The 26,331-nt window shown below is 40.4% G+C and overlaps 2 protein-coding genes across 15 annotated transcripts; one reads left to right on the top strand and one right to left on the bottom strand.

Moving 5' to 3' along the window:
- Positions 1-698: 698 nt before the first annotated feature.
- RMI1 (RecQ mediated genome instability 1) lies at positions 699-5,506 on the bottom strand. Of its 2 annotated transcripts, XM_064735207.1 has the most exons (3): positions 5,313-5,506; positions 3,542-3,648; positions 699-3,007 (listed from the first exon to the last, which is right to left on the bottom strand). In XM_064735207.1, the coding sequence occupies exon 3, from the start codon at positions 2,977-2,979 to the stop codon at positions 1,096-1,098; it is 1,884 nt and encodes a 627-aa protein (XP_064591277.1). In that variant the 5' UTR covers positions 2,980-3,007; positions 3,542-3,648; positions 5,313-5,506; the 3' UTR covers positions 699-1,095. The 2 variants fall into 2 exon arrangements, with proteins under 2 accessions (XP_064591277.1, XP_064591276.1); XM_064735206.1 differs by lacking the exon at positions 3,542-3,648.
- On the top strand, positions 5,505-25,812 carry HNRNPK (heterogeneous nuclear ribonucleoprotein K). 13 transcript variants are annotated; one of them, XM_064735221.1, is made up of 16 exons: positions 5,505-5,628; positions 8,075-8,153; positions 8,249-8,328; positions 9,169-9,266; positions 10,676-10,732; positions 12,248-12,291; positions 13,176-13,248; positions 13,745-13,858; positions 14,835-14,963; positions 15,401-15,708; positions 16,058-16,112; positions 19,391-19,441; positions 23,162-23,183; positions 23,261-23,343; positions 23,805-23,974; positions 24,775-25,812. In XM_064735221.1, the coding sequence occupies exons 3-16, from the start codon at positions 8,280-8,282 to the stop codon at positions 24,803-24,805; spliced, it is 1,284 nt and encodes a 427-aa protein (XP_064591291.1). In that variant the 5' UTR covers positions 5,505-5,628; positions 8,075-8,153; positions 8,249-8,279; the 3' UTR covers positions 24,806-25,812. The 13 variants fall into 13 exon arrangements, with proteins under 13 accessions (XP_064591291.1, XP_064591287.1, XP_064591284.1 ...); XM_064735217.1 differs by having other exon boundaries at positions 24,714-25,812; XM_064735214.1 differs by having other exon boundaries at positions 13,176-13,249; positions 13,731-13,858; positions 24,714-25,812.
- The last annotated feature ends 519 nt before the right edge of the window (positions 25,813-26,331 follow it).

Below are 26,331 nucleotides of genomic sequence, written 5' to 3'. Positions count from 1 at the left end.
CAAATCTCAATGGCCTAACAGAAATTGTTCAGAGAAAGAAAAGGCTTTGAAAATATATAATGACAGGTCAATTAAAAAAAAACCAAAACAAAACAAAACAAAAAACGGGCAAAGGGGAAAGAATGGGAAGAAGCTAACAGAAGAAGGAAAAACTTACTAAAATAATTTCTTATACTCTATATGCTCAATAAAATATTTCTTTTTCTTTCAAAGTGACTAAGCAGCATCCACCAAAATTTAAATGAAAACTTTATTATATTATTTTAGAAGCAGAAATTTTAAAAAAATCAATCAAAATTAAAACCAGCAATAAGTATACTATACAACATGTGCACAGCAAAATATTTGACTACGCTGTAAAGGTTAGTCAAGTAACTATAAGAGTTAATGAATGAGTTCCCTCTGGTTTCAAAACTACTAGCAATGATTAACATTAATGTGACAAAAATAGAATCCCCATATGTTATGGTAATTTTCTGCTAATAAACACCTTAAAACACTTGGCTTTCTTTTAAGTTATTTGTAAAAAAAATATAGGGTTTTTAAATCTCCTTTTTGCATAGGATTGGATTTTTTTCCCTCACACCTGAATATTTAGAAGACAATCTTTCTTTTCTCTATACTTTAGGTTTTTGCACAGTGAATATAGATTTGAGTCTTCAGATTGGCATAGGCAGAAGGGACTGTACTTGCTTTAATTTATTAAACTGATTTTCTCCAAGAAAAAACTGAGAGTCTCCTGCACCTTTCTTTTAAGAATCAGGTAAGTGCCTGCAAAAGTAAAATAACAAGATGGTTTGTTCATTGTTATACATTTATTGACAAATTCTGCTACTCAAGATTACCAGTCTAGAATGAGCAGGATTTTGCAGAATGAAAAAGTCAAGACACAAATATTCAAAATCTTTTTCCAATACTGTCACCACACAAAGCAATCTGCCCAGTTTTGCTCCCATGAGTCATCTCCTTGTCACTTTTACATTATAATTCCTGATAAAAGACACACCACTTAACTCTAAGTTTAACTTTCAAGAGTTCTTCAAGGGAAATCTGACTTAAACATTTCCTAATCTACAGTCTGGAATTTTGCACATATTATTTATTCAAACGTTTCTTCAATTGTTCTAGATGCCTAGCATCAGCATCCTGGAGAATTAATACAGTAGCTTTAGACTGAAATGGATTAAACTCAATGGTCATCAAACAACAAAGATCTATCAGCTGTTTTTGACATTTCTCTAAACCATCCTTAAGTTTTAGACGTAAAGCAGGATCCTTTTTCAGCTTATTAATTTCAGGCACTGAAAAGCCAATGAAACTTGTTAGAATATCATCAGCAAAATCTACTTCAAGATAAGCAGAGCCATCAGAAATTTTTGCCTTTATACCCCAGGACCCATTGCTTTTTGTGAGGTTTCCAGTGAGAGTGACAATAAAACATTTAACTTTCAGAATTGTAACAGTTTCTGGGTTTTTTGCAAGGAGAAGGGAAATATATGTGAAAGGTGGAGAATCTAAATCTAAATGTGTCTCTACTGCCTTGCACGGAAAGATCTGTGAATCATGTCTTTGCTGATCTCTTTCTGGATCCATCTTTAAGGAAAATACAGGATCATCATTTAATACCCTGCTGTCAGAAGTGTGTTGGTGTTTACATCTGCTCTCATCTAGGTCTGTATAATTCTGCCCCTCTTCAGGAGGAGTTTCCAAAGAAAATGCTGAGGAACTGCAGGTCTGATATAAGCCCTTGTGTGGCAAAATATTACTAATGCTATTTCCATCTTCATCAAATATTGTTCTTCTCATGTTCTTTTCATTGCTGATAGCTTCCCTGGGCTTATCTCTTTCATTCACATGGTCTTCTTCACCAGTGCCATTTAAAGATGAACTGCAGGAGTTTCTAGATGTATGTGGAAGTCTGCCAGTAATTAAACCCATGTTTCTGTTCATCTCCACTGGTGGTACATCTTCCATCTCTCTTTGCATCTCTTCTTCCAGAAGAAAGTCATCTTCTAAAGGAAGGTCATTTGAAAAGCCATCAGCACATTCCATGGGAGGTGAAACTTGTTCATCTGAGTGAGGTAAAGGACTCCCAGATTTTTGCAGCAAAACATTTCCATTATGTGCACTCAGTGAACCTGAGGCAGTATTAAAATTGTTGCTTCTACTACAGTATCCACTTTCTAAAGATGTTCTGTTGTTTAAAGTAAATTCATTATTTTCATCAAGGCTGGCTAAAAGCTCTTCATCTGAAGGGCCAAGAGTTTGTTCTAACTCATCCACAGGCCTTGAAAAAATCTGTTCATGTCCAGCTTGTCCAACAGAATTAGGGTTTTCAGCTTCTCCAATTAATCTAGCAAGGACTCTTTCCTGACAATAATCCTCAAGAAGAGTATCAACTTCACCGCCCAACAGTTTCACATTTTCTGGTTTAAGCAGAAGAACTCCGAGACGATATGCAATATTGCCCTGTACCGTGATTTTTGTTCCAGGAGGAAGACTACTGCAGAGAACGGGCACTGGTTGATACTCCATGCCCTGAATTTGATGTACGCCATCTGTTAATTGTAGCATCAGCATTCGAGTCGGCTTTGCTTCCCAGGGCTTCTGAAATGTCTGAGTACTGGCTGTCACTTCTTCATTTACAGTGCTTTTCCCTCTTAGCTTCTGCAACTGAGAATATGCTGGCTGGCTAACATCCACCAGTGAATCAATCTGTACCGAGAAGCAGCCTGATAACTCTCCCTTGGGAGTATCCAAGATGCAGTTAGGCAAAATGGGGTATTCCAAGTCTCTCAGATCAGTAAGAAGCCATTGCTCAAATACCTGCTTGTTAATCTGAGCTTGACTTAAATTACTACCACTGTTTTCTTCCTGGATCCAATTAATACATGCTTCCAGCCATGTTAAAGGAACTTTCACGTGCCATGTGGATGAAAGCCAGGTTTCCACTCTTGCTACAATGCTAGATGTAGACATTTTCTTTTATGGTCAGATACTGAATTCCCTAAAATTGAATCCAAAAAGACATATTTAATATTTTGACAAAAACTGAAATTATTACAAGTTTCATGTTTATATTACATAAAAAAATAAATTAAAACACTTCTACAGACAAGGAAATTTATAGGCATTTCCAACATTTAACGTTTCAATCAGCATAAAACGTATGTGCAATTATCAGCATAAAAGTTATGTGCAAAATATAAGAAAAGCATGGAGACTTATACAAGCAACCACACTTCTTTTCTGTTTATTAAACTAGAAACATATAAATGAAACTCTTTTCCTATAGATTGAAAGTGAACGGACAAAAAACCCAAACCATAAGAGCAGTAGGTTTTAAATATATTTCCTCTTTTTTTATGGTTTTCTTTCTGTTAACACACAGCATACTTCAGAAATTGACCTGAGATGTTACTCTCCCACTTCACTAGCACTGTTAGGAACAGAAGAGATCTAAAGAACCAAGCTGAGGTCTATCAACACCTATGTCAGAGGAGTGACTGACAACAGAAAGCTGGCTTTGAAACATTGTTACCTGGAGACCCAGTGCAGGACTTGGCTGCATAAGCACCAAGCCTTGGCAGCCATCAAGGACATCAGTGGCTAATGAACTCTAACTCCTTGTTAGTTTAGGAAGTAGTTCTGCACAAACAGAGTAGAACAGAAGTATTTCAGTTGGAAGGGACTCTGATAGATCATTTAGTCCAACCACGTGACAAATTCAGAGCTGACCAAAAGCAAAAGCACGTTAGTAAGGATATTGCCCAGATACATCTTAAAAACTAACAGGTTCAGGGCACCAGCCACTTCTACAGGAAGCCTGTTTTAGTGTTTGATCATGTTCTTAGAACTAGAATCATTCAGATTGATAAAGACTTCCAAGATCATTGAGTCGAACCTCTGAACACTACCACCATGCCAACTAGATCATGGCACCAAGTGCCATGTCCAATCACTTCCTGAACAATTTCAGGGATGGTGACTCCATCATTGCTTAAACACCCATTCTGTGAAAAATTCCTGATGTCCAACCTGAAATTCTCTTGGTACAACCTGAAGTCTATTTTAAAGACTGACCCCCAGCTTACAACAATTTCCTTTCAAGTAGATGGTGGAGACCAATAACGTCTCCCCTGAGCCTCCATTTCTCCACCCCTGCTCCCTCAACCACTCCTAACACCACTTACTCTCTAGGCCTTTCACCAGCTTTATTGTCCTTAGTAAAGAAATTATTCCTATTGTCAAGACTGAACTTCCCTGATGCAGCTCTGAATCATTCCCACATCTGTTGCTGGATGCCAGGAACACAGCAGCATTCCCTCTCCAGGTCCCCTGCCCAGGGAGCTGTACAGAGCAATGAGGTCACCCCTGAGCCTCCTTCTCTCCAGCCCAGACAGACCCAGAGCCCTCAGCCCCTCCTCACAGGATGTGCCTTCCAGCCGTTCCAGCTCTGTTGTCCTCCTCCGGACCATTCCAGGACCTCCTTCCCACCCTTCTCAGAGTGTGGGGCCCAGCCCTGCACACAGGACTCAGGGTGAGGGCACCAGGGCTGAATCCAGCAGGATGATCCCAGTCCCAGCTGGTGATGCTGTGTCTGCTGCCCCCCGGGATGGGGTTTGTCCTCCTGGCTGCCCGGGCACACACTGCTGGCTCACCCTGAGCTGCTGCCCACCAGCACCCAGAGCCCTTTGGCAGGCTGCTCCACACACACTCCTCTGCCAGCTTATACCCGTGCCCAGCCTTACTGCATGCCAGGGGCAGAATCTGGATTTGTTCTTGTTTAATTTCATGCCACTGATAATTACCCAGTACTCCAATCTATTTCAGATCCATCTGCAAGGCTGTTGTGCCTTGAGAGAGTCAGCAGCACCTCCCAACCCGGTATCGCTAGCATACCTGCTAATGGTGCATTCAAACCCTGCATCCATGTCAGTACTACAAATATTGAAAAGATACCAAGTTGCCTAAAAGCGCATGGATCATGTTGAATCCCTCAGAAAGGGCGACCGAGTAGCTCAATCCCTCTACAGGATACAACGAAAACAAAACCTACACTAAGAATATTTAAGAAGCATCAGGTATGGGTTCTGCTGTGTTTATTGGGGTATTTTTGGCATTTTGACCTTTAGAATGAACAAAAGAACACCCTGCCTCCAAGCTCTCCCCAAAAGATCCACCACTCGGAAGATACCGCCTAGTTAGTCCAAGCAAAGGGCCAGCTTTCAACAAAGGAGGTGAAAGGGCTGAGGGAGGAAGGGAAGCAGAGGCGGGGGGAGGAGGAAGACCTGAGTGAGGTTAGGCCGCACCTTGCAGCCCCTCGGAGGGGCCGGGAGCTCCAACTCACGAGCGAGCGAGCGAGCGGTGGTGGCGGGGCGGCCGCGGCTGCCACCGGCCTGAGGGACCGAGCTGCGCCCAAGCCCGCGCTCCCCGAATCCGCCGCGAGCACCCAATAGCCAATGGGAGGCTCGCATCGAATCATCGCGAGAGTCTCGCCACAGCCGGCGCCGGGCTGCACGCACAAGGCGGGGTTTTAGGGGACGCCATTTTCTCGTCTCTCGGCCACAGCCGCTCCCGCTTTTCTGGGCCACCCCCGCCGCTCCCAGCGCGGCTCCCGCAGCCCAGGTAGGAAAGGCAGACCGGCCGGTCGCGGCACGCGTCTAGCGACGCCACCCTTTCTCCGGGCCCGTCTCGTCCTTTTCCTCACGGAGGGCGGTGCGGGTCGCCGCGCCGCCTCCTGTGCTGACGGGCAGCGGCTTCACCCAACGAGGCGGCGGCGGTGCCGCACGGGGGGCGGTGGCAGGGCCAATCGCGGGTGGCGCTGGTGGATGTGCGCGTCGGAGTCCGGGGCTGCTCCCCTTTCTTTCCCGTAGGCGGCGGGGCCGGCGGCGGGCGCAGGTACGCGCAGCCCGCCGCGCCGTGCGGCCGGGGCCGACGAGAAGGTCAGGGGGGTGGGAGAAGGACACAGGCCGGGTAGGGCCTTGCCTGGGCCGGTAGAGCCGCCGATGGACTCCGCTCTGCGGCGCGGCGTGACACAGCGGTGCGAGACGGCCTGTGTCTCCTGTCGTGGGGCCTCAACCGCCGAGGGCTGCTGTGGCCACAGGGCTTTCGTGGGGTTTGCGGTAGAACGAGGAAAACACTGCATGGAGGACAGTGGTGTGTGGCCACTTCGGCTATTGCTGAGGGGCTTAAGGTGGCCTCTGTCCCCGTTGCCCCGCGAGGACAGCGCGCTTTTCGCAGCACCAGCGGGTGCGCTCCAAGGGCAGGGGCGCGGCGGCCGCTGCCGCCTTCCCGCGCCCGCCCCAGGCAATTGTGCCCAGGGAGAGCTTCTATGGGGGATTACGGCGAGCGCAGCGAGGGCGCTCCGGGCCGCGGCCTGCGCGGAAGCGGCCGCAGAGGCCGATCTGGGGGCGGAGGCTCCGCATCGCGGCCGCGCCGCTCTAGCGGGAGGGCGGAGTGCCCGTGGCGCTAGGTCTGACCCTGCTCCGCCCGCTGCGCCGGGCATGGAGCCGCCGGGCACCTCCTTTGTGTCCGCTCGGGCCGGGCTGGGTAACGCTCCCCGCGGCCGCGTGGTGGTGGCGGCGGCCCTTCCGCTCCCGGCTCCGCCTCGCAGCGGGCCGGCGGGCGCCATTTCAGAGGGCGCCATTTCCGTTGTTCCTCCGCGGGGGCGCCGCGGCACGCCGCCGCGCTCGCCCCGTTCCCCCCGCGCTGGGCGGGCGGCTGGAGTGGGGGGAAGAGAGGGGCAGGCGAGAAGCGCCGCTGCGCCTTGGAGGCGCTCTGACGTTCCTCAGCTCTTAGGTCTGTGGTCGCTGGTTCCACCCCTCGTGTCTGCTTTAGCCCTTCGGTGTTCGTAGAGAACCTGACTTTATTAGTTATGTGAATGTCCTCGATTTACCTAGCTGAGCAAGATTACTGAGAACACATGACGTATGGGGAAGCTTGACTAGGAGAGACTAAGCCGTGAATGGTAACTGCTGCTGATCACAGTTAGCTCCCCGCTGCCTTAGAATTCTTGGGATAATTGGAAGTAGATTCGCCGGTGTCTGAAAGGGCTGTTACACTTTGTCCATGTCTTCCTTATCGCCCGTCCACGTAACAGCGCAGTTTTGGCAGTGTCTGTCTGAGATCCCGCTTTTACTGAACTTGTGCATGCCCGTTAGTCCGCTTCAAATACGTGGAAATGCCGGCGGCATGTGTTGGGAAGACAGAGCCTGCTTTTAGCCCCTACAAGCCGGGCAGCAATTACATAGCTGTCTGAGAGTACGTTTAATAAATTAGAATCAGCTTCTTCCCCACCCCCATTCCCTCTCCGCCGATTATGGATACAAGAATGAGTGCCTGCTGTTTGTTGAGGCAATGGAAGTTAATGGAATGCAGAGGGAAATACGTGATTGTTTGGCTGTACTTGTAAATCACGTTTTTAATGATAGTAATTGATTTTTTTTAATTTATATTTCTCGCTAATGTGATTTAGTTGCTAAAAGCAGGTCACAGACTGTTTCAGAAAATTGTAGTGAAGTACAGGTGCTTTGGAGGTTTTGGAGGAGTGTGCATGCAGTGGGTTGTAACTGCAGACGGTGATTTTTTTTTTAAAAAGACGTTATTTAGTGAGTTGAAAGTTGTAATTTTTATTTTATTCATCAATTATAGTTGAGAGGAACACATGCTCAAATGCGTGCTAGTAGAGAATTTGTAAAACAAATGCTGATGATTGCTGTAACAGGAATTTTTATTAAGTGCAAATAGTGTTGGGCTAAACAGCAGGACCAGATTTTGGTGTAGTGCCCTTTAGAAAGAGAAACCAAGGCACATATCTTATAATGTTGAGATTATGTGGTTACTTAAAACTTGTGTGTGCCCAAGAAGTGTAATTCAGACATTAAGGGTTTATGTAAGTCTACAGATTTCACCTTCACCTTCTCTTCGCAGTGTGTTAGGCTTGGCTGTGGTTTTTCTTTTAAAAGGAAAAAATTTGCAGCAATAGTTTAGGTCAACCCTTTGGTTTCTGGCTGTAGCAGAGTCAGATTCACAACATGGGAAGACTCACAACTGATATATGCTGTTTTCATAGGCTCTTGAAGCAATAGGCTGTTGGATTTTGATCCCGCCCAGAATACTTGAGTTTTTGTCATCAAGGATATATAACAGCGGTAAGTTCTAGCAGCAGGCATTTATTTTTTTCACTTTAGCATGAGGTACAGTTTGTTTTTGACAAAAAAAATGGACTCTCTTTATTTTTCAACAGGTTTTGCTTGCCTACATAAGAAAAAAAGGCAATGGAGACTGAACAACAGGAGGAGACCTTTACCAACACAGAGACAAATGGTAAATTTTTTAAAGGACTATTCATTTTTAGAAAGACTCTCTTTAAAATTTTAGTATTCCAAAGAATTTTATAATGATTTACCTTTACTATATGTTTGCATCAGCAGTAATTTTGTGTTCTGCATTAATTGTCTTCTATTTTAATTAATGTATCTTTACACATGCTTTTGGAGCATAAATATATAATCTTTCTTGTTGATATGTTTTAGACATGGGAACTGAAAGTTATGACTAAATGTTGAAACATATTTCATAGGTGTATGAAGAATGTGAATATGAATGGTATAGGGTGTATCTGTTAATTGCATTTTGTTCATTGTAACAGTTACATGCAGGAGTACGAATATATGAAATATTGCTAAGAGCTTAATGGAAAATTTCTTGGGAAGTACCAGGAACATTTGGGCATTATTGTTGTTGATGCGTGCAATTTTTCCCAGAGTATTTGAAGTGCTACTTTGCTGGTATTTCAGTGTCGTACAAACTACATTTGAGCTTTATGCCTGAAAGGTCTTCCCCAATTGAAATTTTAAATAAATACTAAGTGGGTGATGCTGCATTCCTTTAGACGTGTCTAAAATGTCGTGAATTTCGTACTGACTGTGTGCAGCATTTTCATTTAAGCATTTTCAGTTGTTAATTAGGAAGAAAGCTGTTGATGTGAAGACTGGTTTCTGTGCTGTGGATGCTCAGAATAGAGCATTAACTGTAATTAGTTTTGCGCTAGTAGGAACAAATGTATTAATAGTACAGAGCATGACTTTGGCATGTGTTCCACTTCCTTATGACTTAGAAAGTTAAATAAATGTTTATGTTTCCCCCCTATGGACCTCTCTACAGGCAAACGTCCTGCAGAAGATATGGAGGAAGAGCAGGCCTTCAAAAGATCTCGGAACACTGATGAGATGGTTGAACTGCGCATCTTGCTTCAGAGCAAAGTACGCTTTTTTACTTTCTTTATGTGTAGCATTGCTCAAGATGGTGGTGACAAAGTGTATGGTGAGGTGGAAGTGTAGAGAAATTATGTGCTTTTTTTGAAATGAGGTAACTTATTAGATTAATTTTCAGTATATAGGAATGTTAGTTGTAGGTGTATTGCAAAGGAATTGTCCTCCAGGTTCTCTTAAAAGGATAAGTCCCTAAGGATCAGTACAGGGTTTATTAAAAATATATACTTGCTAAGAAGTAGAGCAGTAAAGAGTCTTAAGATATGTTTACATTTGAGTGGAGGGTAGCTATTTTGGGGACAATGACTGTATATGAGTCTTTGAAAAAGAAGGTTTTTAGAGGATTATAAATAAGTGCTTTTAGATTAAATATGTGAGATGAGAAGATTTTAGTAATTCTCTCAAAGAGATCTACTAAACTTGTTCAACTATATCAACAGGAAGAAATGTGGGAGTAGTTTGTCAGGGATTGCAGTGATTTTGTTGACAAGTATAAATAATTCAAATTGCTGTGTATGAATTTGCTCTGGTGTTTTCAGTTGCTACAGATGATTTGTATGTTCTGAAGTACCTTAGTCTTTGGTGTTGGTGTGAAAGACTGTTGCCTGAACTCTGTGTGGCATTTCTGACCAATAGCCGAGTTACATGGAGTACCATTTTGCATGCCTTTAACATAATGTGTAATAAAAGCAATATTTTTTGTAGAATCCTTGAAAGAACCTGGTAAAAATGTGGTTTTCCAATTCCTACTTTTTACTATTTGTCAGTTTGTTCCTGTTCCTGGTAAAAATGTGGTTTTCCAATTCCTGCTTTTTACTATTTGTCAGTTTGTTCCTGTTCCTGGTAAAAATGTGGTTTTCCAATTCCTACTTTTTACTATTTGTCAGTTTGTTCCTGTTAATGTTGGTGGCTTTAAGGAAGTTGGTGGCTGTTAACATTAATTTCAGCCTTTTTCAATTTATATTGCACTGAGAAATTAGTTACTTTACTGATGTGCAAAACAATATTAGCACTTGAATTATCAGATGTTTGGAGCTTAAAATGGAATTTGCAAACATATTCCATAAGGGAAAAAAAAAAAAAATCAGCTAATGGAAGAAGTAGTTGACCTGCATTACACTCATTTAGTTTCTTTTTTTTAATAGATCTAGGCTATGAGAAGTTCAACATGGGCAGAATTGCCTAAAACTTCTCTTTAGAGTTGAAATGTTAATGGGAAAGCTGAGTTATCTTTCTTTGTGTGCTGTGTTCTGTGGTTGTAGGAGCTTTTGGTAATTTTTTGTGATGCCTCCCCCCACCTCTTGGGCCAGCCAAAATAGATCTACTGTTCTTAGTGTTGAGTTCATTAACTTTGTTTGTACTGAGTTGTCATAATGTAACTTCTGAAAACTATTTTCCAGAATGCTGGAGCAGTGATTGGAAAAGGTGGCAAAAATATTAAAGCACTTCGTACAGACGTGAGTATATATGAGTTTGAACTAATTTAACACTGCTTCTTTCAGAGCACTACATCGAAAACTTGATTGCGTGCATTTCTAGAAATGGGAGCAATTCAACTCTATAGACATCCAAGTTACAATCCATTTGTATTGTTTGTCAGGGTAGATAACAGTTCCTCAATTTCTGTTTCAATTAAAACCCAGCCTGATGCACGGGATGAGAGGTTTATGTTAAATCTCTTCACTTTTTAATAGGATTCTGCTAAATTACACACTTGAACTTGAAGTGAGTTACCATCCTAATTAAAAATATTGACAAAACTTAAACTCTTAATAGTACCATTCCCCATACGTGTGCATCAGTTATAGTACTGCTGAAACCCTTGCAGGTGGCTGGCTTAACTCAGTGATAGAGGAATTCTTTAACTTCCTTCAAAAAAGCAAAATGAACTCATCCATCTGTTCCTTAACAGCTTGCACATGAAGCACAAAACCATTAATATTAAGGTTTCTTGCTTTAAATATGAGTATAAAACACTAAAGGAGCATTGTATTCTATTACTTGGAAGTATTTTTAAATGGTCATGACTTAACGCCTGTTCACATTTTACAGGGGGGTTGACTCTGGTGATTAGACACATGCTCAGCGTTAATGTTGTGTATTTTTAAAACTTGGCAACACTTCTTAAATTCCATTCGTTTACACTCCTGTACTTAACATCAGCTACAATTTCAATGGTTTTTCCAATCAAGACTCTGTTCAGCACAAGATTTGGTGGTATATCATTACAAATCAGTTCCAACTAAGTTCATAAACTACTGCAACTAGAGTTGAGATTTTAGTTGAAATGGTCAGGAATCATACATATGCTCACTAACTTTGGCAACTAGTTGTTCCTCTTTTTTTAGGGTTTTTTTAGTCGGGTTTTTCTGTTTTGATTTTTTTTTTTGTTTGCTTTCTGAGTAAATCAGTATGTCACCTATGTCCAGATAATTTAGATTGGTCTGGATCACAAACTCCCGATTTGCCCAAGGTTCTAGTACTATCACTCTCGACAGTTTTTGCGTCTACCCTCATAAGCCAGCCTGCTACTGAAACATCATTTATTGAAAGTAGTAGTTTAGTCAGTAGTAGTTTAGTCAGATCAAGTGACTCATTTTTAAAGTCCATACTGTTAGGCCACAGTCGGTGTAGCAATCCGTTATTGTGTTAGCCTTCAGAACAACTTAAGCTTGTTTCGTTAATTGAGAGTAATGAGTATAGTTTGTATTAAATTAAAATTTATTGCTTTTCCCCCTTTTCCCTCTCCTTGTTTTTTTGGCCATATATCTCCGTTGCCCATGTACTGGATCGACTTGCCCCTGCGTTGCCCACCATGACGTTGGCCCATCCGCCCCTGAACGCCCATGTGAAAACCCTGGTTGGCTATGCCCAAAAATGTGCTCGTTGCCAAACGGGTACCATACTTGACAACTTCCGATTGAATACCCATGCCCAATGCCAACATCCACGAACGCCAATGACCAATGCAGTACAATGCCAGTGTTTCAGTCCCAGACAGCAGTGGCCCCGAGCGGTATGTCCCAACAGTTTATGCCTCACTGCCTGAATAGAAAGAGAGAAATGTATTTTATTACCTGCCTTTGATATAATTAAATAGTATCCCCTTATAGACGGTGTATTGTTTTTTTTCAAGTTTTCTGTCTTATTTTCCCCATTAAGTCTTTTTGTCACTGAACTTTTACGTGAGTTGCCCACCCAAACAATCCACTAATTTTATTTCAATGGAAGGAGCACAGCTTCAAGTGTTGCATATTTGCTGCATTGTAAATCAGATTGGTTCAAAATAGTCTCTCGCTCTGTCTTTGTGGCCCACCTTGCTCCCCTCAACATTGCCTGTTCATAATTATTTCTGATGAAGTGCTAATTCCGGTTCGCTTTCCTTCACTTCTCATTTGTTTCGTCTTTTTTTTGTCTTGCATTTTGTATTTGTTTTCTTGGAGGCCCCATTAGTAATCTGAGTTCCATAACCTTATTCCAGATACAACGTTCACCACTTGTATATCCTCACATTTAAAATGAGAAGGTGTGCCAGTTCTACGAATGTAATAGCGAGGGTATCCTAATTAGTGGTGGCGGGGAACATGAATATTCACTTCTACTTTTCAGTTCTGCGTCAGTTTCTTGCCCGCTTAATTTGAGCCCTTCCAAAAGCCCATTCTGTCTTTCTCTTTCTGCAAGACCTACCTAATCTTAAATTTCTCATACTTATATTCTGGGCATAAACAAAGATGCATGTGTTGTAAATTGAGCAAACAGGTTTACTTTAAATGGGGAATACTTGTAATCCCTTCATTGTAGTAAATCTTGTTAAAATTTTGTGCGTGATGATAAAAATAATTTACTTCTATTTTTCTTTTCTACGTTTTCCATATTGTCTGTCATTGTGGCTTCCAACAGCATCTTGAGTATAAGTGCAGATATAGAGACAATTGGAGAAATCTTGAAGAAGATTATCCCTACTTTAGAAGAGGTATTTATCTTGAAATTTTCTTCTGTTTAGAATGAAAAGATCTGCTTTTGAATGAGATTGTTCTAGAGTATTTGCTACTTTTTAAAAACAGGAAACAAGAAAAATGAAAAATGCTAAAAGCCTTTTAAAGTAGAGTTACGGCTGTCATGTTGGCATTTTTTGGGTAGAGGGCAAACTCTGTCATTGTTTATTAAACTAACATTTTTGAACATTTTCCAAAAAATAAGTGCTGCACTGTTTGATGCCTTCTTAAGTCGTTATAGCAAGTGGGGCAGTGTAATGTAATAATTAATGTAAAAAATAGGGAAAACTGATATTTGACATTGAGGTGAGGTGTTTAAATTATTGTGGTTGTATCAAAAGAAAGATACAACTACAATTCAGCAATAAATTAAATCGCCCCATTCTGTTTATAAAGAAGAAGCTTAAAACGCCAAATATTGAATTTTTGTGAATCATCTTTATTTGCTTCTCCCTATATGCATCGTATTTACAGTATCAACACTACAAAGGCAGTGACTTCGACTGCGAACTTCGGCTTCTTATTCACCAGAGTCTGGCAGGAGGCATTATTGGTGTCAAGGGTGCTAAAATTAAAGAACTCAGAGAGGTACTTGCTTTCTGTTCTTCTGAGATTTTATTTTGTTCAATAAGCAATGTTTTCTGTTCATAAGGGGTACATCTAAGTATCTGCTGTGTGGTAATTCCTTCTCACTGTGTTGCATACATTCTTTTGATGTTGTGAGGCAGAGCTGGAAGTTGCAATTTTCTTGCGGACCCTCAGAAGTAATGTCAGTGGTAGAGCCAGGACTTGGTTAAACATATTTTTGGTAGAGTACTGTTTTTAAAGAAAGTATTTTTACTTCATTTTATTAAAATTATATTAATTTCTCCTTTTAGACCAAACTGCTGCATAGTGCAGAAGTATTTGTGTGGTTGAACACACACAAAACAGCTCAGAATGAAACCATCTCTACAGTAAATGTACTGTGGAAAGACTTCATGCTGCCTTTCTATTTTTTAATTCTAACTCCTGGAAGACCATATGTTTTTTTTAAGTGAAAGACTAAGATACTAAAAACTTTATGGTCTCTATGAACTGAAAACACATGGTTGAGTTTCTTGGCATTGTGTCAGGCACTTTCAGGTCAGTTCAGGTATAAGCCAATACGTGTTTGCATGGATTAAGAAAGACAAGACAACTAGACATAATCCTAGCAACATTGCTGTCTTAGCATTCAGAGCATGTTTAATTTGGAAGCTAATGCAGTCTGTAAGCTCACAATGGTTATGTGATCCTTTTTCTAATACTTAATTAAATGATGCATCATAGGTGCATCATAATTAAAATAGGAGAAAATTGATTTTTTTTTTTCATCCTCATACAAAACTTAGAGCAGCAAGATCTTTATGTAATCTTGAAATTTTGTGTGATAACTCAAAAGCAAGCATGCAGATTGAAGTGGGTGGGAACTTAATTGTCTTTTGAATCTATTTTTAAAATATTGTAATGGTTTTATAAAGTTTTTAAAAACATATTTGATAATCTTGTTGGGTTTTTTTCTTCTTTTTCTTTCTTCCTGCAGAACACTCAGACCACCATTAAGCTCTTTCAGGAGTGTTGTCCTCATTCGACTGACAGAGTGGTTCTTATTGGTGGAAAACCTGATAGAGTTGTTGAGTGCATCAAGATTATCTTGGATCTTATCTCTGAGGTGATGTTTATTAAATTTATTCTTTCACTGGCATTCATGAATGTTTTAGGCATTAATGCGATGAAAAATGTTCTAGTTTAAATTTAGTACCTTGTGCTTTCCCAGCAGCAAATGATGGACAGTTACGAACCTTGGGATTTGTTCCTGTTGTTTAGAATTGGGGTACACCTCATGAGCAGTTTTTGGTAGTACTGGGCCATTTATGCTTTGCATGTGATGAGAATGAAAAATTCAAAGAGGAAGAAAAACAAAATGTGTCTGCCACATCTAAGTAGTTTTACTGTCATAGTTAAGTTCACAGGAAGCACATCAACATCTCCTTTCTTGGCAGCATTGTGAAATCAAGAACATGTTCCAAATGCATTGTGTTAGTAATTAATATGCCAGCTGTAATATAAATATCTGATTTGGGGAATTGTTTTGTTTGTTTATATTAGTCTCCAATTAAAGGACGGGCCCAGCCTTATGATCCCAATTTCTATGATGAAACGTATGACTATGGTGGCTTCACAATGATGTTTGATGATAGAAGGGGACGGCCAGTGGGCTTTCCAATGCGTGGAAGAGGAGGTTTTGATCGAATGCCCCCTGGTCGTGGTGGACGACCTATGCCTCCCTCAAGAAGAGATTATGATGATATGAGCCCTCGCAGAGGACCTCCACCACCTCCACCAGGTCGTGGTGTTAGAGGTGGCAGCAGAGCTCGTAATCTTCCGCTTCCTCCTCCACCACCTCCTCGTGGCGGGTAAGTTGATGGATAAGTGCATTATAGGAAACTCATTTTGTATATCTGAGTCATATTCATATTTTCAGTGATCTTTCCATGCGTCCATGTTGGTAATGATTAGGCAGGATTGAACCTGTATTAGACAAGAGTATTTTGAAGTAAACTGAAGTGTAATTACTTGCTGTGATGTGGTAAGTTGCCAGGACTATGGTCAGTAGTTTTGGAACTTCTCTTACTCAGTACTTGGTTAGAGTAGGTTGATACTAAGTTTATGTGAGCCCTGAATGGGAAAATTCAGATAAGAATAAACAAGCTAGCTGATAACACATGTAACACAATTAAAATGCTACTGTCTTTTTCGTTTTAGAGATCTAATGTCCTATGACCGAAGGGGCAGACCAGGAGACCGTTACGATGGCATGGTATGACTTTAAAATTTGCTCTGTTGTGTCCCTAAGCACAGTTAGCATGCTGAACTACATGCATTTTCATGCGGGACATACATGGTTCTCATAGTAAAACCATATGTTTTGTCCATACAAATGGTCCTCCTGTGGATTAATATCTGAGGTGTAAATTGTACTCTTTTGTTTTCTTTCTTTCTCCCTGTCATCAAAAAGATTCAGTGATTTTGACTGTGCTCAGGTCTGTAGGGTTTCTTGCACTGGCCCTCTTTCAGATTTGTTTAATCAGTATGACATTCATTCTTCTCAGTTACTAAACTGTTGTTATCTCAAGCTGTAAGTTTTACTTTTGATTCTTGACCTAGTTCCACTGGGGGTAGGGTGGGGGTGTGTGAGCAAGCAGCTCTGTAGTGCCTGGTTACCAGCTGCTCTTAAATCACAACAGAGGTAGATCTCTATAGTAGCAATATTCTTTTCTCCTCTGGCTTTGTTTGGCACCTTCTTTTAAGATAGCAGGTAATACTTTTTTTTTTCTACAAAATTAATGTGGAAGATAAAAATGAAAAAGCTATGAAATGGGCTTCACATGAACTCCTTTGGAGTAAGAGTTACTGGAACTCCAGATTGCAAGAATGCCATATGCTTATTAGTAATAATAAAAGGAAAGATTTGCAGTCACAAATATTTGCAGTCACAAAAAAAACCCTGTTTCCTGTGGACAGCCTGGTTCAAGCATGGCTTAAAGAAAGAGGCCATGAAAGGATTCAGCTAAAGGAAAAAAGCAGCCTTTCTCAGGCTTGATTCTGTAAATAATTAAGGTTCTCAGCCACCTTTCATATAAACAAGATTCTCAGACCGTTCTGTCCTTGGCTGCTACTGGGAGCAGACAGTCAGTCTGGGAATAGATATGAAGATTTTGGGAACCTTCCATATCAGGGTGAGAACACTGATCTTGGTTTCAGTAAACTAACTTCAGGTATTGTAAACAAAAGGAGGAGCTGAAGTTTTCTCTACAACCTATCAGGAGCTCAGATTTTGCAATATGCATGAAGTGAATTAACTCTGGTATAAAAGGTGCCTGATTGATGAATAAAGTGGAGTGATGCTGATCAATAAGGGTGGATCTCTCCCTCCGACTTCAGTAGTTTCCCATGCTGATCTACATGCTAAGAAACTGAAAGAATGGAGAAGTACCTCTCCGAGATTCCTTATCTGTAATTACATGTTTTCATGGCTTAGGTTTTGTGTTCTTCTGTTAGCAGCTTATAAAGCCTGTGCTAGAGTACATAAACTTAACAGCCTGCCCTTCTTTGGGTATTTGGTTGAGCACAATCTTACTTAGCTTGACTCTTGGGCCGTAGTGTGTTCTAATTTTGTTCTATTTTTATTCCAGTTCAGGTAGAAAATCCATTTTAACTTAGGCTTAGCCTGTCAGGTTGACCTTCACTTTATTGTCATGAGTTTCTATACACAAGTGGAGTAATTTCTGCTAGCTTGGTTTCTTTCATGGAAAAAAAAAGCAATTTCATTTCTTTTCATAGTGAAGCTGCTTATAACTTTGGCTCCTTTGTAACCAAGTGTTATAGCCATTAAAGTGAGGACTACTTCCCAGCAAAGATAGAATTTAATTTCTAGTTTTAGTTAATCGTGATCCTGATATCCTAAATTGTGTAGGCAGAAATTTCCACACTGAGTATGACATCACAGTTTCAAGTGTTATGCCAAAAAGTAAAGTCCTCCTGTGCTACAAGCACCAAATAGAAACTGTTGTGTAGCTAAAAGTTTAAATGAAACCAATATTACTGTGATTTGTGATGGAAAAAGCTGCCCTTAAAGAGTAGAAATGCTCTTTTCACATGAATTCTATCTTACATAGGTGTAGTGAAAGGCAGCAATTGATTAACATCTCAAAAATACTGGGTAAATTTATTGTACAAAACCAAATCTTTTGCCAGTTCTCTTTTTCACTAAAGGCAGAAAGATTGAACAGCTGACAGTCTTAAAGACTGGATGCTGAACTGTGGTTTTTCCTGTTTCAGAGATAGGACAGAGCATTGACGGCTTTGTAAATGCTGAGATGAGAAAAACCCATTTTGATTTTAAAAGATGCGTAAATTCCTCTTGCCTATACAGATTTAATCACTTAAGATGATTAACTTGTCTGTTAGCCTGTAGTATAAGTACGTACTGCTGTTTAAATGCTCATTTGACTTATGGTCTGTTCTGAAGCTTTTTCTCCAAAGTACAGACTTGTTTATCAGCATATAGAAATGTAACTACTACAGTGTGTAACACTCCAGATCAAGTCCTGTGTACCATAAGGGCTATGGTGATCTGAAAAATCCTGAGTTCTGTGTATTTTTTAACATACTCATTATCAGGGGCATGTAAAAATTAGTAAAGGAAGAATGTATGACAACTCTTCTATTTATTCGTGCAGATGCTGGAAGGAAGTAACAAAATTTCGCTTTCCTAGGTCACTCTTAAACTAGAAAAACTTACTACAAAAGAATTTGACATCAGTTAGGGCTGCATGCAGGGTTTTTTCTTATATGTAAAAGTTAAGCTCTTTGCCTTATCCAGCCCATCTGTCATCTGGTTTCTGTTCCAGTTCTGAGTAGTGATTAGCACTACTCAGTGCTGGTCTCCAACATAAAATGTTATGTGTGCCAAGACACTGTTTCAGAAACTAATTTTGCACAAATAAACATCACTTGTTGAAATGGTAAAATTTTGAAAGAAAGAAATGCCATATATCATATGTTTTAGAAACATAGTTAAGTTTCTAATGTAGTTAGGCAGTGGTAGACTGTTAGTCTACTTGCTAACAGGATGAGGTACATGATAGTAAAACATAAGAAGCAGTGTCTTTCTGGTTAACCTGCAGTTGGCATAATCACTTGCAGTTACTTGTTGCAGTCTTACTGAACCTTTTTCTAGTAGATAGCAGAATTATGCATGTAAAAATGTAAAAAGTCTTTCTGAAAAAAAGAAGAAGGCTTAAGTTTTGCCTTGCTTCTGAGTGAGAGGAAAAAGTTTCTGAGCTTCTTAGTGAGAGGAAAAATCTGCTAATATGATAGAAAGAGAAGGAAAACAACAGTTGCCCATTTAGAGTTGCCCCAAAGTAAAATTAAAAGCTAGTGAGTTTTGAAAGTGATGTAAATCACATAATTTCAAGTCTTTGTTAATGGTATAAGGGTTTCTTTATACCACTTTGCATTCTGTTTGGCTGCAACATTCTCTAAAAGTTTGTATGACCTGGATTTCCTTTCTTCCTCTTATGTTGCATCTGGAAGATGATGCAGTGTCATGTGGATGCCTGTGATGACATGCAGCCACCAGAACTGGTGAGTGTTTTCAGCCTGGTTTTGAAAACTGCATTATTGAATGAGTTCAGTGATAAAGCAAATTTAAGAGATCTTGAGTGTAGTCCATGGCAACTTGCGCCTATTAAAATTTATGAAGCCATTCTTCTGACTTTGAATTTAGGGGCAGACATAATGGTGTGTCCTGTGACGGCAGGTAATGTTAATAGAAATGTGGAATTATGCAGCAGCCTGGTGAGAGTAGGGGAGCTTCTCTTTACCTCTTTTGCCTCCTTTACACAGTATTTTCATTTGGATAAATGGTAACTTTCTCCATAACTGATGCACTGTAGATGCATCAATTTACGATTTATGTTTTGTTTTGCTTCCATAATCTTGTGGGATTTTATTTCAAGCAGCAAATATTTAAAATAGCTTCTCACTTATTTGTGAATCAGCTATGTTTACCTATCAATCTATTTGAAAATGTGTCATTTGACCAGATAGGTTTTGGGATGTTATCGCAGAATTATAGAATGATTTTGGTTGGAAGTAACATTAAAGATCATCTAATTCCAGCCTGCCATGAGTAGAGAACCTTGAACTAGACTGGGATGCTCAGGGTTCCATTGAACCTGGCTTTGAAAACTTCCAGTAATTGGGAGTCCGCAGCTTTTCTGGGAAACCTGTTCCAGTGCCTCATCACTATCAGAGTGAAGAATTTCTTTCCAATACTTAAACTAAACCAACGCTCTTTCAGTTTAAAGTTGTTGCCCCTTTTCCTTCCTCTACATACCTGTGTGAAAACTCCTTTCCAGCCTTCTAGTAGGCTGCCTTTTGGAGCTGGAAGGCCACAATTAGAGCCTTCTCCTCTCCAAGGTGAACAATTCCAGCTCTCAGACTCTCTTACAGGAGAGGTGCTGCATCTCTAATAATCTTTGTGGTCCTCCTCCAGACTTAATCTAGTGGATCCATGCCCTTAATGTTGGGGGCCCCAGAGCTGGGTGCAGTACTCATTTTGGGATCTCAAGGCTTGACCTTACAATGCAGCCCAGGGCACGGTTGCTACTCTGGGCTGCAAGTGCTCATTGCTGGGTCATGTCCCACCTTTAACTCGCCAGCATCCCCAAGTTCTTCTGGGCAGGGCTGCTCTCCATCTGTTTCTCCCCCAGCCTGTGTTGGTACTGGAGGTTGCACCAGCTCAGGTGAAGCACGTTGCTCTTAGTCTTGTTAAATTGAATGAGGTTTCCTATGCGCTCGCTTTTGGAGCTTGTCCAAGTTCCTCTGGATGCCATCCAGTCTTTCAGATCTGTCAACGGCACCACTCAGTTTGCATACTTGGCTGCAGGTGTACCTAATCTGTTTGTGTCATTGATGAAGACATTGAATAGCACTGGTCCCAGTGGAGGCCAGTCTCTGAGGGACACCACTTAATGTCTGTTGAAACTCTGAGCCATTGACACTGCCCCCTGGATGTTGCTGTCTTTTCAATAAGCAGCCTGCCTGTGAAATCCATCCCTCTCCAGTTTGGATGGAAGGATGTGAGGGCAATGTCAAAGCCTTTACGGAAGTCCAAGTACATGGTACCTGTAGCCCTTCTCTTGTTCACTGATGTAGTCACTCCATTGTAGAAATTAGAGAGTACATCAGGTGTTGCCAATGTCTTGAAGATGGCAAAATGCTGCCAAATTAATACTTTTTCTATTAATTCATGTGAAAAGTCAGTTCTTACCTTATGTACACAGCAACTGATATAAAATTCTATTATTTTGTACTGTGGAGAGGCAGATGTGATCAAGGAAAGGTATTTTCTTTAAAACAAGTTAGTCCAAAAAGTATCCTATGGCAAATACCAGCAGCAGTATGCGTCTGTATGCAGTAAGCTATGTGATCAGCCTCTCAGTTTAACCTTTAGCGGAGTCCTTCATTGTCTTGTATTTTGGACTTGTGAGCTCTGTGATGTTGTCTTATCATATGTATTGCTTAGTAACATGATTAGACAGTGCAGGTTGCTTAGAGACAGAGGATAAGCTCAACACTTTGATCTGAATAGCTTCCACTTTGATGTAAAAAAAATATGGTAAGGAATATTTTTTGGGAAAGTTGTTGCATTATAACTTCTATGGGCCCCTCCTTGGGAATGGATGAACTTGACTGACTACCAGGGGCCTACTCAGCTGCTCTCATGCCCCTTCCTTAGTAGAGTGACGGGAGAAAGTACGACAGAAAAGTCTGGCTCATGATGAAGACAGGCAGATCGCTTGCTAATTAACATCATAGGCAAAACAGAGTTGGCTTGCCTAGGTTTACTGCCACTTTGAGTAGCATGGTGAGAAACAGAAAAACACCTTCACCCACTTCCACTTCTTCACAGACTTAGCTTTCACTCCTTCATTCCTTTCTCTGCTATTTCTCTACTATTTCTCTGCCATGAATGGTGCAGGGGCGGTAGGGAATGGTAGGTTCCCGGTCAGTTTGTCGTACCTGTCACTGCTCCTTCCTCTCTGCACTGTTCCCCTTCTACAGTGTAGGGTTCTTTCCATGGAATGATACAGCTGGAGCTGCTCAAATGATCTGTTTCCAGTGGACTGCAGTTCTTAGGGAACTGTTTCAGTGTAGGTCCCCTTTGTGTGGTACAGTTCTTCAGGAACAGACTAATTTGGTGTTGGTCCTGCCACAGGGCACAGGTATCTGCCTGTGTGGCTTCCTTCTGGGCATTTCTACTTGCTCTCAGCATAGCATCCGTCAGTGGGCAACAGTGTAATGATCCTCTCCAGTGTTGTTTTCTCCATGGGCTGCAGGGTAGTCTCCATGCCAGTTCTGAAGCGCTTTCTTCATCCTTGCTCACTCTTGCAGTCAGTGCACATTGGGTATTTTTTACTCTTTTCTTAAATGTTATCACTGAGAGGTCATCAGAAGTTGAATTTGAGAGAACCACATAGATTTATTCTTTGCTTCTGTGGCAAAGTATAAATACATGGTTTTGCACACTTAGAACACATTAGATGAAATGAGAACCTGATGTCAAATGCAAGTTTACAAATCCTAAAAATAACAGAGCCAGAAATGCTCGTTGCAGTCATTTACATTCAGTGTATGATGGTTCAAATGTAACAGAAGTAATTACTGTCGTGATTATTTATTCTAAGATGTAAAGGGTTTGTAGCATAGTCAGAATGAAAGGTGTAGATGTAGTAGGGTGATTTGCTGGGCAGACTTCTAGCCCCAGAACTGGAGACTGGAATATCTTTTGAGCTGTATTTGTAGTATTAATAAGGCTCTACTCTGATTTTGTATTCTAATGTTTAGTACAGAGGTCACAAGTAGATCAGCATTAGCAGCTGTCTTCAAGAAGCTGAGATGGTGAGACTGCCTTGGTATACTGGCATGGCAGAATTCTTTGTCGTTTTATGTGTTATTCTTAAAGGTTTTAATAGGGCAGGATAAGAATCACAGAATATCTGGAGTTGGATGGGACCTACAAGAATCATTGCATCCAACTTGTGGTCCTGTACAAGATGGCCTTTGGTCCAAATTGGACAGAGATTAATGAGATCTCTCCCACCCACCCCTTTTGTTTCTGGTCTTCCATCTTTGCCTCAGGATGCCCTTGATGGCATAACACTGTTGTATTTATATCAGATTGAGGATTGTGATATTTGATTAAATGGGCTGAAAGTTAACAATATAATGCTTAAGGTAAAAATGTGTTAATGAAACGTGGCTGTTCGCATTAATGTTTTTTTCTCTTTTCTCTTACAGTTTGAAGGTGGCTCTGGTTATGGTAAGTGTTCATATAGAACCTTTGCATGTAGTTCATTATATAGTTACTAAAGGGCTTGATGCATACACTTAAATCAGATTATTCTTACGCAGGGGGGCGTGGTTCATATGGAGATCTTGGTGGACCCATCATCACAACACAAGTAACAATTCCCAAAGATGTAAGTAAAGTTGAGTTGCTTTCAACTCAGGCTTTCTCTTAAAAAAAAAAAAAGTCACAGCCATTTTTCAGACTGTTTAAGTAAATCAGAAATACTTTAAATGCTTGATTAAGTATTTCTAGTACAAAACAAGTGTTTCTAAATTGCCAGCAGTGTAACGCTTGACTATTTGGTTTCTGTCTTCAGAGACACGTTAAAGAATTCTACTTGTGGTTAATACTCAGTAATAGATAGGGTCCTTGTAACCCATGTTTTGCAAATGAGAGCTGGTTCTCCCAGTTTAATCTCACCTGTGTTTATACAATTAATACCACAGGGGATATTTTTAAGCTACAAAGAAAAAAGCTCCCATTCCAGCACTTAAAACTGAATTTGTGGAAACTACTCAAATGGTGTTGTAATTTTCGAACTTTTGGAAAGGTAGTTGTATCAGGGAATTAATGTTTTTGCTTTCTTCCTAGTTGGCAGGATCTATTATTGGAAAGGGAGGCCAGAGAATCAAACAAATACGTCATGAGTCAGGAGCTTCGATCAAAATTGATGAACCACTAGAAGGCTCAGAAGATCGGATAATAACTATTACAGGAACACAGGACCAGATACAAAATGCACAGTATTTGCTGCAGAACAGGCAAGTTAAAGTTTATTGTTGTCCTTACTGTCAGATTAACATGTATATTATAAAACTGCTCTCCTCTGTGAATCACTTTTTTAAGAAGGCAGGTTTTAAGTAACTATTTGAACCTAACTTCTCTAGTGGTAGTTCTGCCTTGATTCTCTTCTGCTCTCCATTCTAATTAAAATGAAGACACCCTCAAAACTAATCTTGCTGGAAGACATCTTAACCAAGCAGTCCTCTCATTTCTCTGGTGAAAACTGCTGCAAAAAAAACTACTTGTAATAAATTTCATAGAGCCTGTAGAAAATATAGAAGATTTCAGTGGATGTTGGCCTAGTTCTGTGTGGAAGACTAGTGATTTTGTTGTTTTTAGATAACTAAATTGACAACAAATCGCAGTCTGCCATATGGCACAGACCATGCCTCTACAGGACAAGTTGAAATCGATTTGGGGCTGTTATGCAGCATTTCACACCTTGCTGACAGTACTTTGCCTTTTCTGCCAAATATTAACAGCTACAGATAGCATTTGCTGTATTAACATTCTGGCTGCTATAGCAGTTTTAATATCTTAGATTACTAATATTTAACTATGCCTGAAATACACTAATATAATTGTTAGCCATTGACACTTTAAAATTATGTATTTTTAAATGTGTTAGTAATTTGTAATTTAATATGATTTATGAATGTTGATGCAAGATGTATGGTCCATCATTCTAATACATGCTTTTTTCTTTTTCTTTTATAGTGTGAAGCAGTATGCAGATGTTGAAGGATTCTAATGCAAGATTATTTTTTCTTTTTTATAGTGTGAAGCAGTATTCTGGAAAGTTTTTCTAAGACTAGTGAAGAACTGAAGGAGTCCTGCACCCTTTTTTTTTTTATCTGCTTCTGTTTAAAAAGCCAACATTCCTCTGCTTCATAGGTGTTCTGCATTTGAGGTGTAGTGGAATCTTTGCTGTACACCAGATGTAATGTTTTAGTTCCTTACAGATACATGGGGGGGGATGGGAGCACGAGACTAACATGGAAATTTTAAAGTGGCAGAGAGAATGAGTTCTATTTTTGTTCATTGTTGGTGGTAAATTGTACTGTTTTTCTGTAATTGTTGTGAACACCCTGCTTTTATGTACACTGTATCTTACTTTGAAGGGGGAGACTATGGTAGGTCCCATGTCCCTGGCATTTGTTGAGAGCAGTGTGCAGAATGAAACCCATTTTTGTAAGAAACATTCTAGGATTTCTAAATAAATTTAGTGAACCTATTCTTGGTGGTCATTTTTCTTCAGGTCTGCATAGGGTCATAACTAAAATCGATTCACCTAGGGTTTTTTTTTTCCCTTATAAATTAAAGTTGCTGTTAAGCTTGCTCTTCAATTTCCTTGATATGTAGATGGAGTTATGTGGGATTTTTTGACAAATTAAAAGAGATCGTGTGAAAACAATAACTGCTTTGCTGTGGGGGCAGAAATGTGAAAATACGCCAATGTGTAAAACTTGACATTTTTGCAAGTGTTTGGCCCTCTTTGCAATACCTATATATATTGGTGACAGTATATAAATAAAATACTTTAAAACTTTGTGATGTCACTGAGTAAACAGTTGTAAAGTACACCTGGTTTTAGACAGCTTGCTTCATGCAGAGTTGCTCTACCATTACTGAAAAAATTATAACTGTTTCCTGAGCTTTTGTTTGTATGAGGTAGGAATTGCAAATTGGCGAGATGAGATATAACTATGTAACTTGTTTTCCATTGTATGCAAAACTTCAACTTGTTTCCCAGATGTATGTCGAGTTCCGTAAGAATTATTTGTGAGAAATTAAAAAAATACACCGCCTCTGGATATCTCATGTAATACCTTGGCATTTGTATTTATAGTTTAAAGTTTTAATTTCACTTCCTGAATAAAAACAGATGAAAAAGTTTAAAGGTGTGTGGCCCATAGAGATATGATGACTCCAGACTAAGTGAAGATTCTTTTATTGTCTTTGGTTGGTTGGTTTGTGGTGTCTCCTCCTCTCCCCCAATTTGTGGTGCATGAACTTGCCTTTTTATTACAGCTGCCCTTTAAAATGGCATGGTGAAGGCGAGGAGCCTGAAATGTTATGCATAAGGCTGGCTCCCTTGGCAGAGTGGTACTGAATTCTGTGGAAGGAAATGCCATCACTCTCGTTAAGTCAGTGAGAAGTCAGCCGGCTTGATACACAGCTTGGCACCTAAATTCTAGAGTGAAATCCAGGCTAAGGTTTTGAGCAAAATGCAAGTTAACTAAAACAGGCTCAATTTCTCTGGGTGCTTCCAACTTACGCATGTATCCAAAAGGGGTTTTGGAACGTCTTTCGTTTGGTTCTTCCTGTTTTTATC

The sequence above is a fragment of the Zonotrichia leucophrys genome, chromosome Z (genome assembly GCF_028769735.1).
Source record: "Zonotrichia leucophrys gambelii isolate GWCS_2022_RI chromosome Z, RI_Zleu_2.0, whole genome shotgun sequence".
Taxonomy (NCBI): Eukaryota; Metazoa; Chordata; class Aves; order Passeriformes; family Passerellidae; genus Zonotrichia; species Zonotrichia leucophrys.
This window is presented reverse-complemented; position numbering and strand designations above follow the sequence as displayed.

Coding starts and splice junctions, on each gene's coding strand:
- RMI1 (XM_064735207.1), bottom strand. CDS start 2,979: ATGTCTACATCTAGCATTGTAGCAAGAGTGGAAACCTGGCTTTCATCC.
- HNRNPK (XM_064735208.1), top strand. CDS start 8,280: ATGGAGACTGAACAACAGGAGGAGACCTTTACCAACACAGAGACAAAT. Junction 13,250..13,730: donor TATCCCTACTTTAGAAGAGG/TATTTATCTTGA, acceptor TCTCCCTATATG/CATCGTATTTACAGTATCAA. Junction 15,709..16,057: donor CCACCACCTCCTCGTGGCGG/GTAAGTTGATGG, acceptor TTTTCGTTTTAG/AGATCTAATGTCCTATGACC.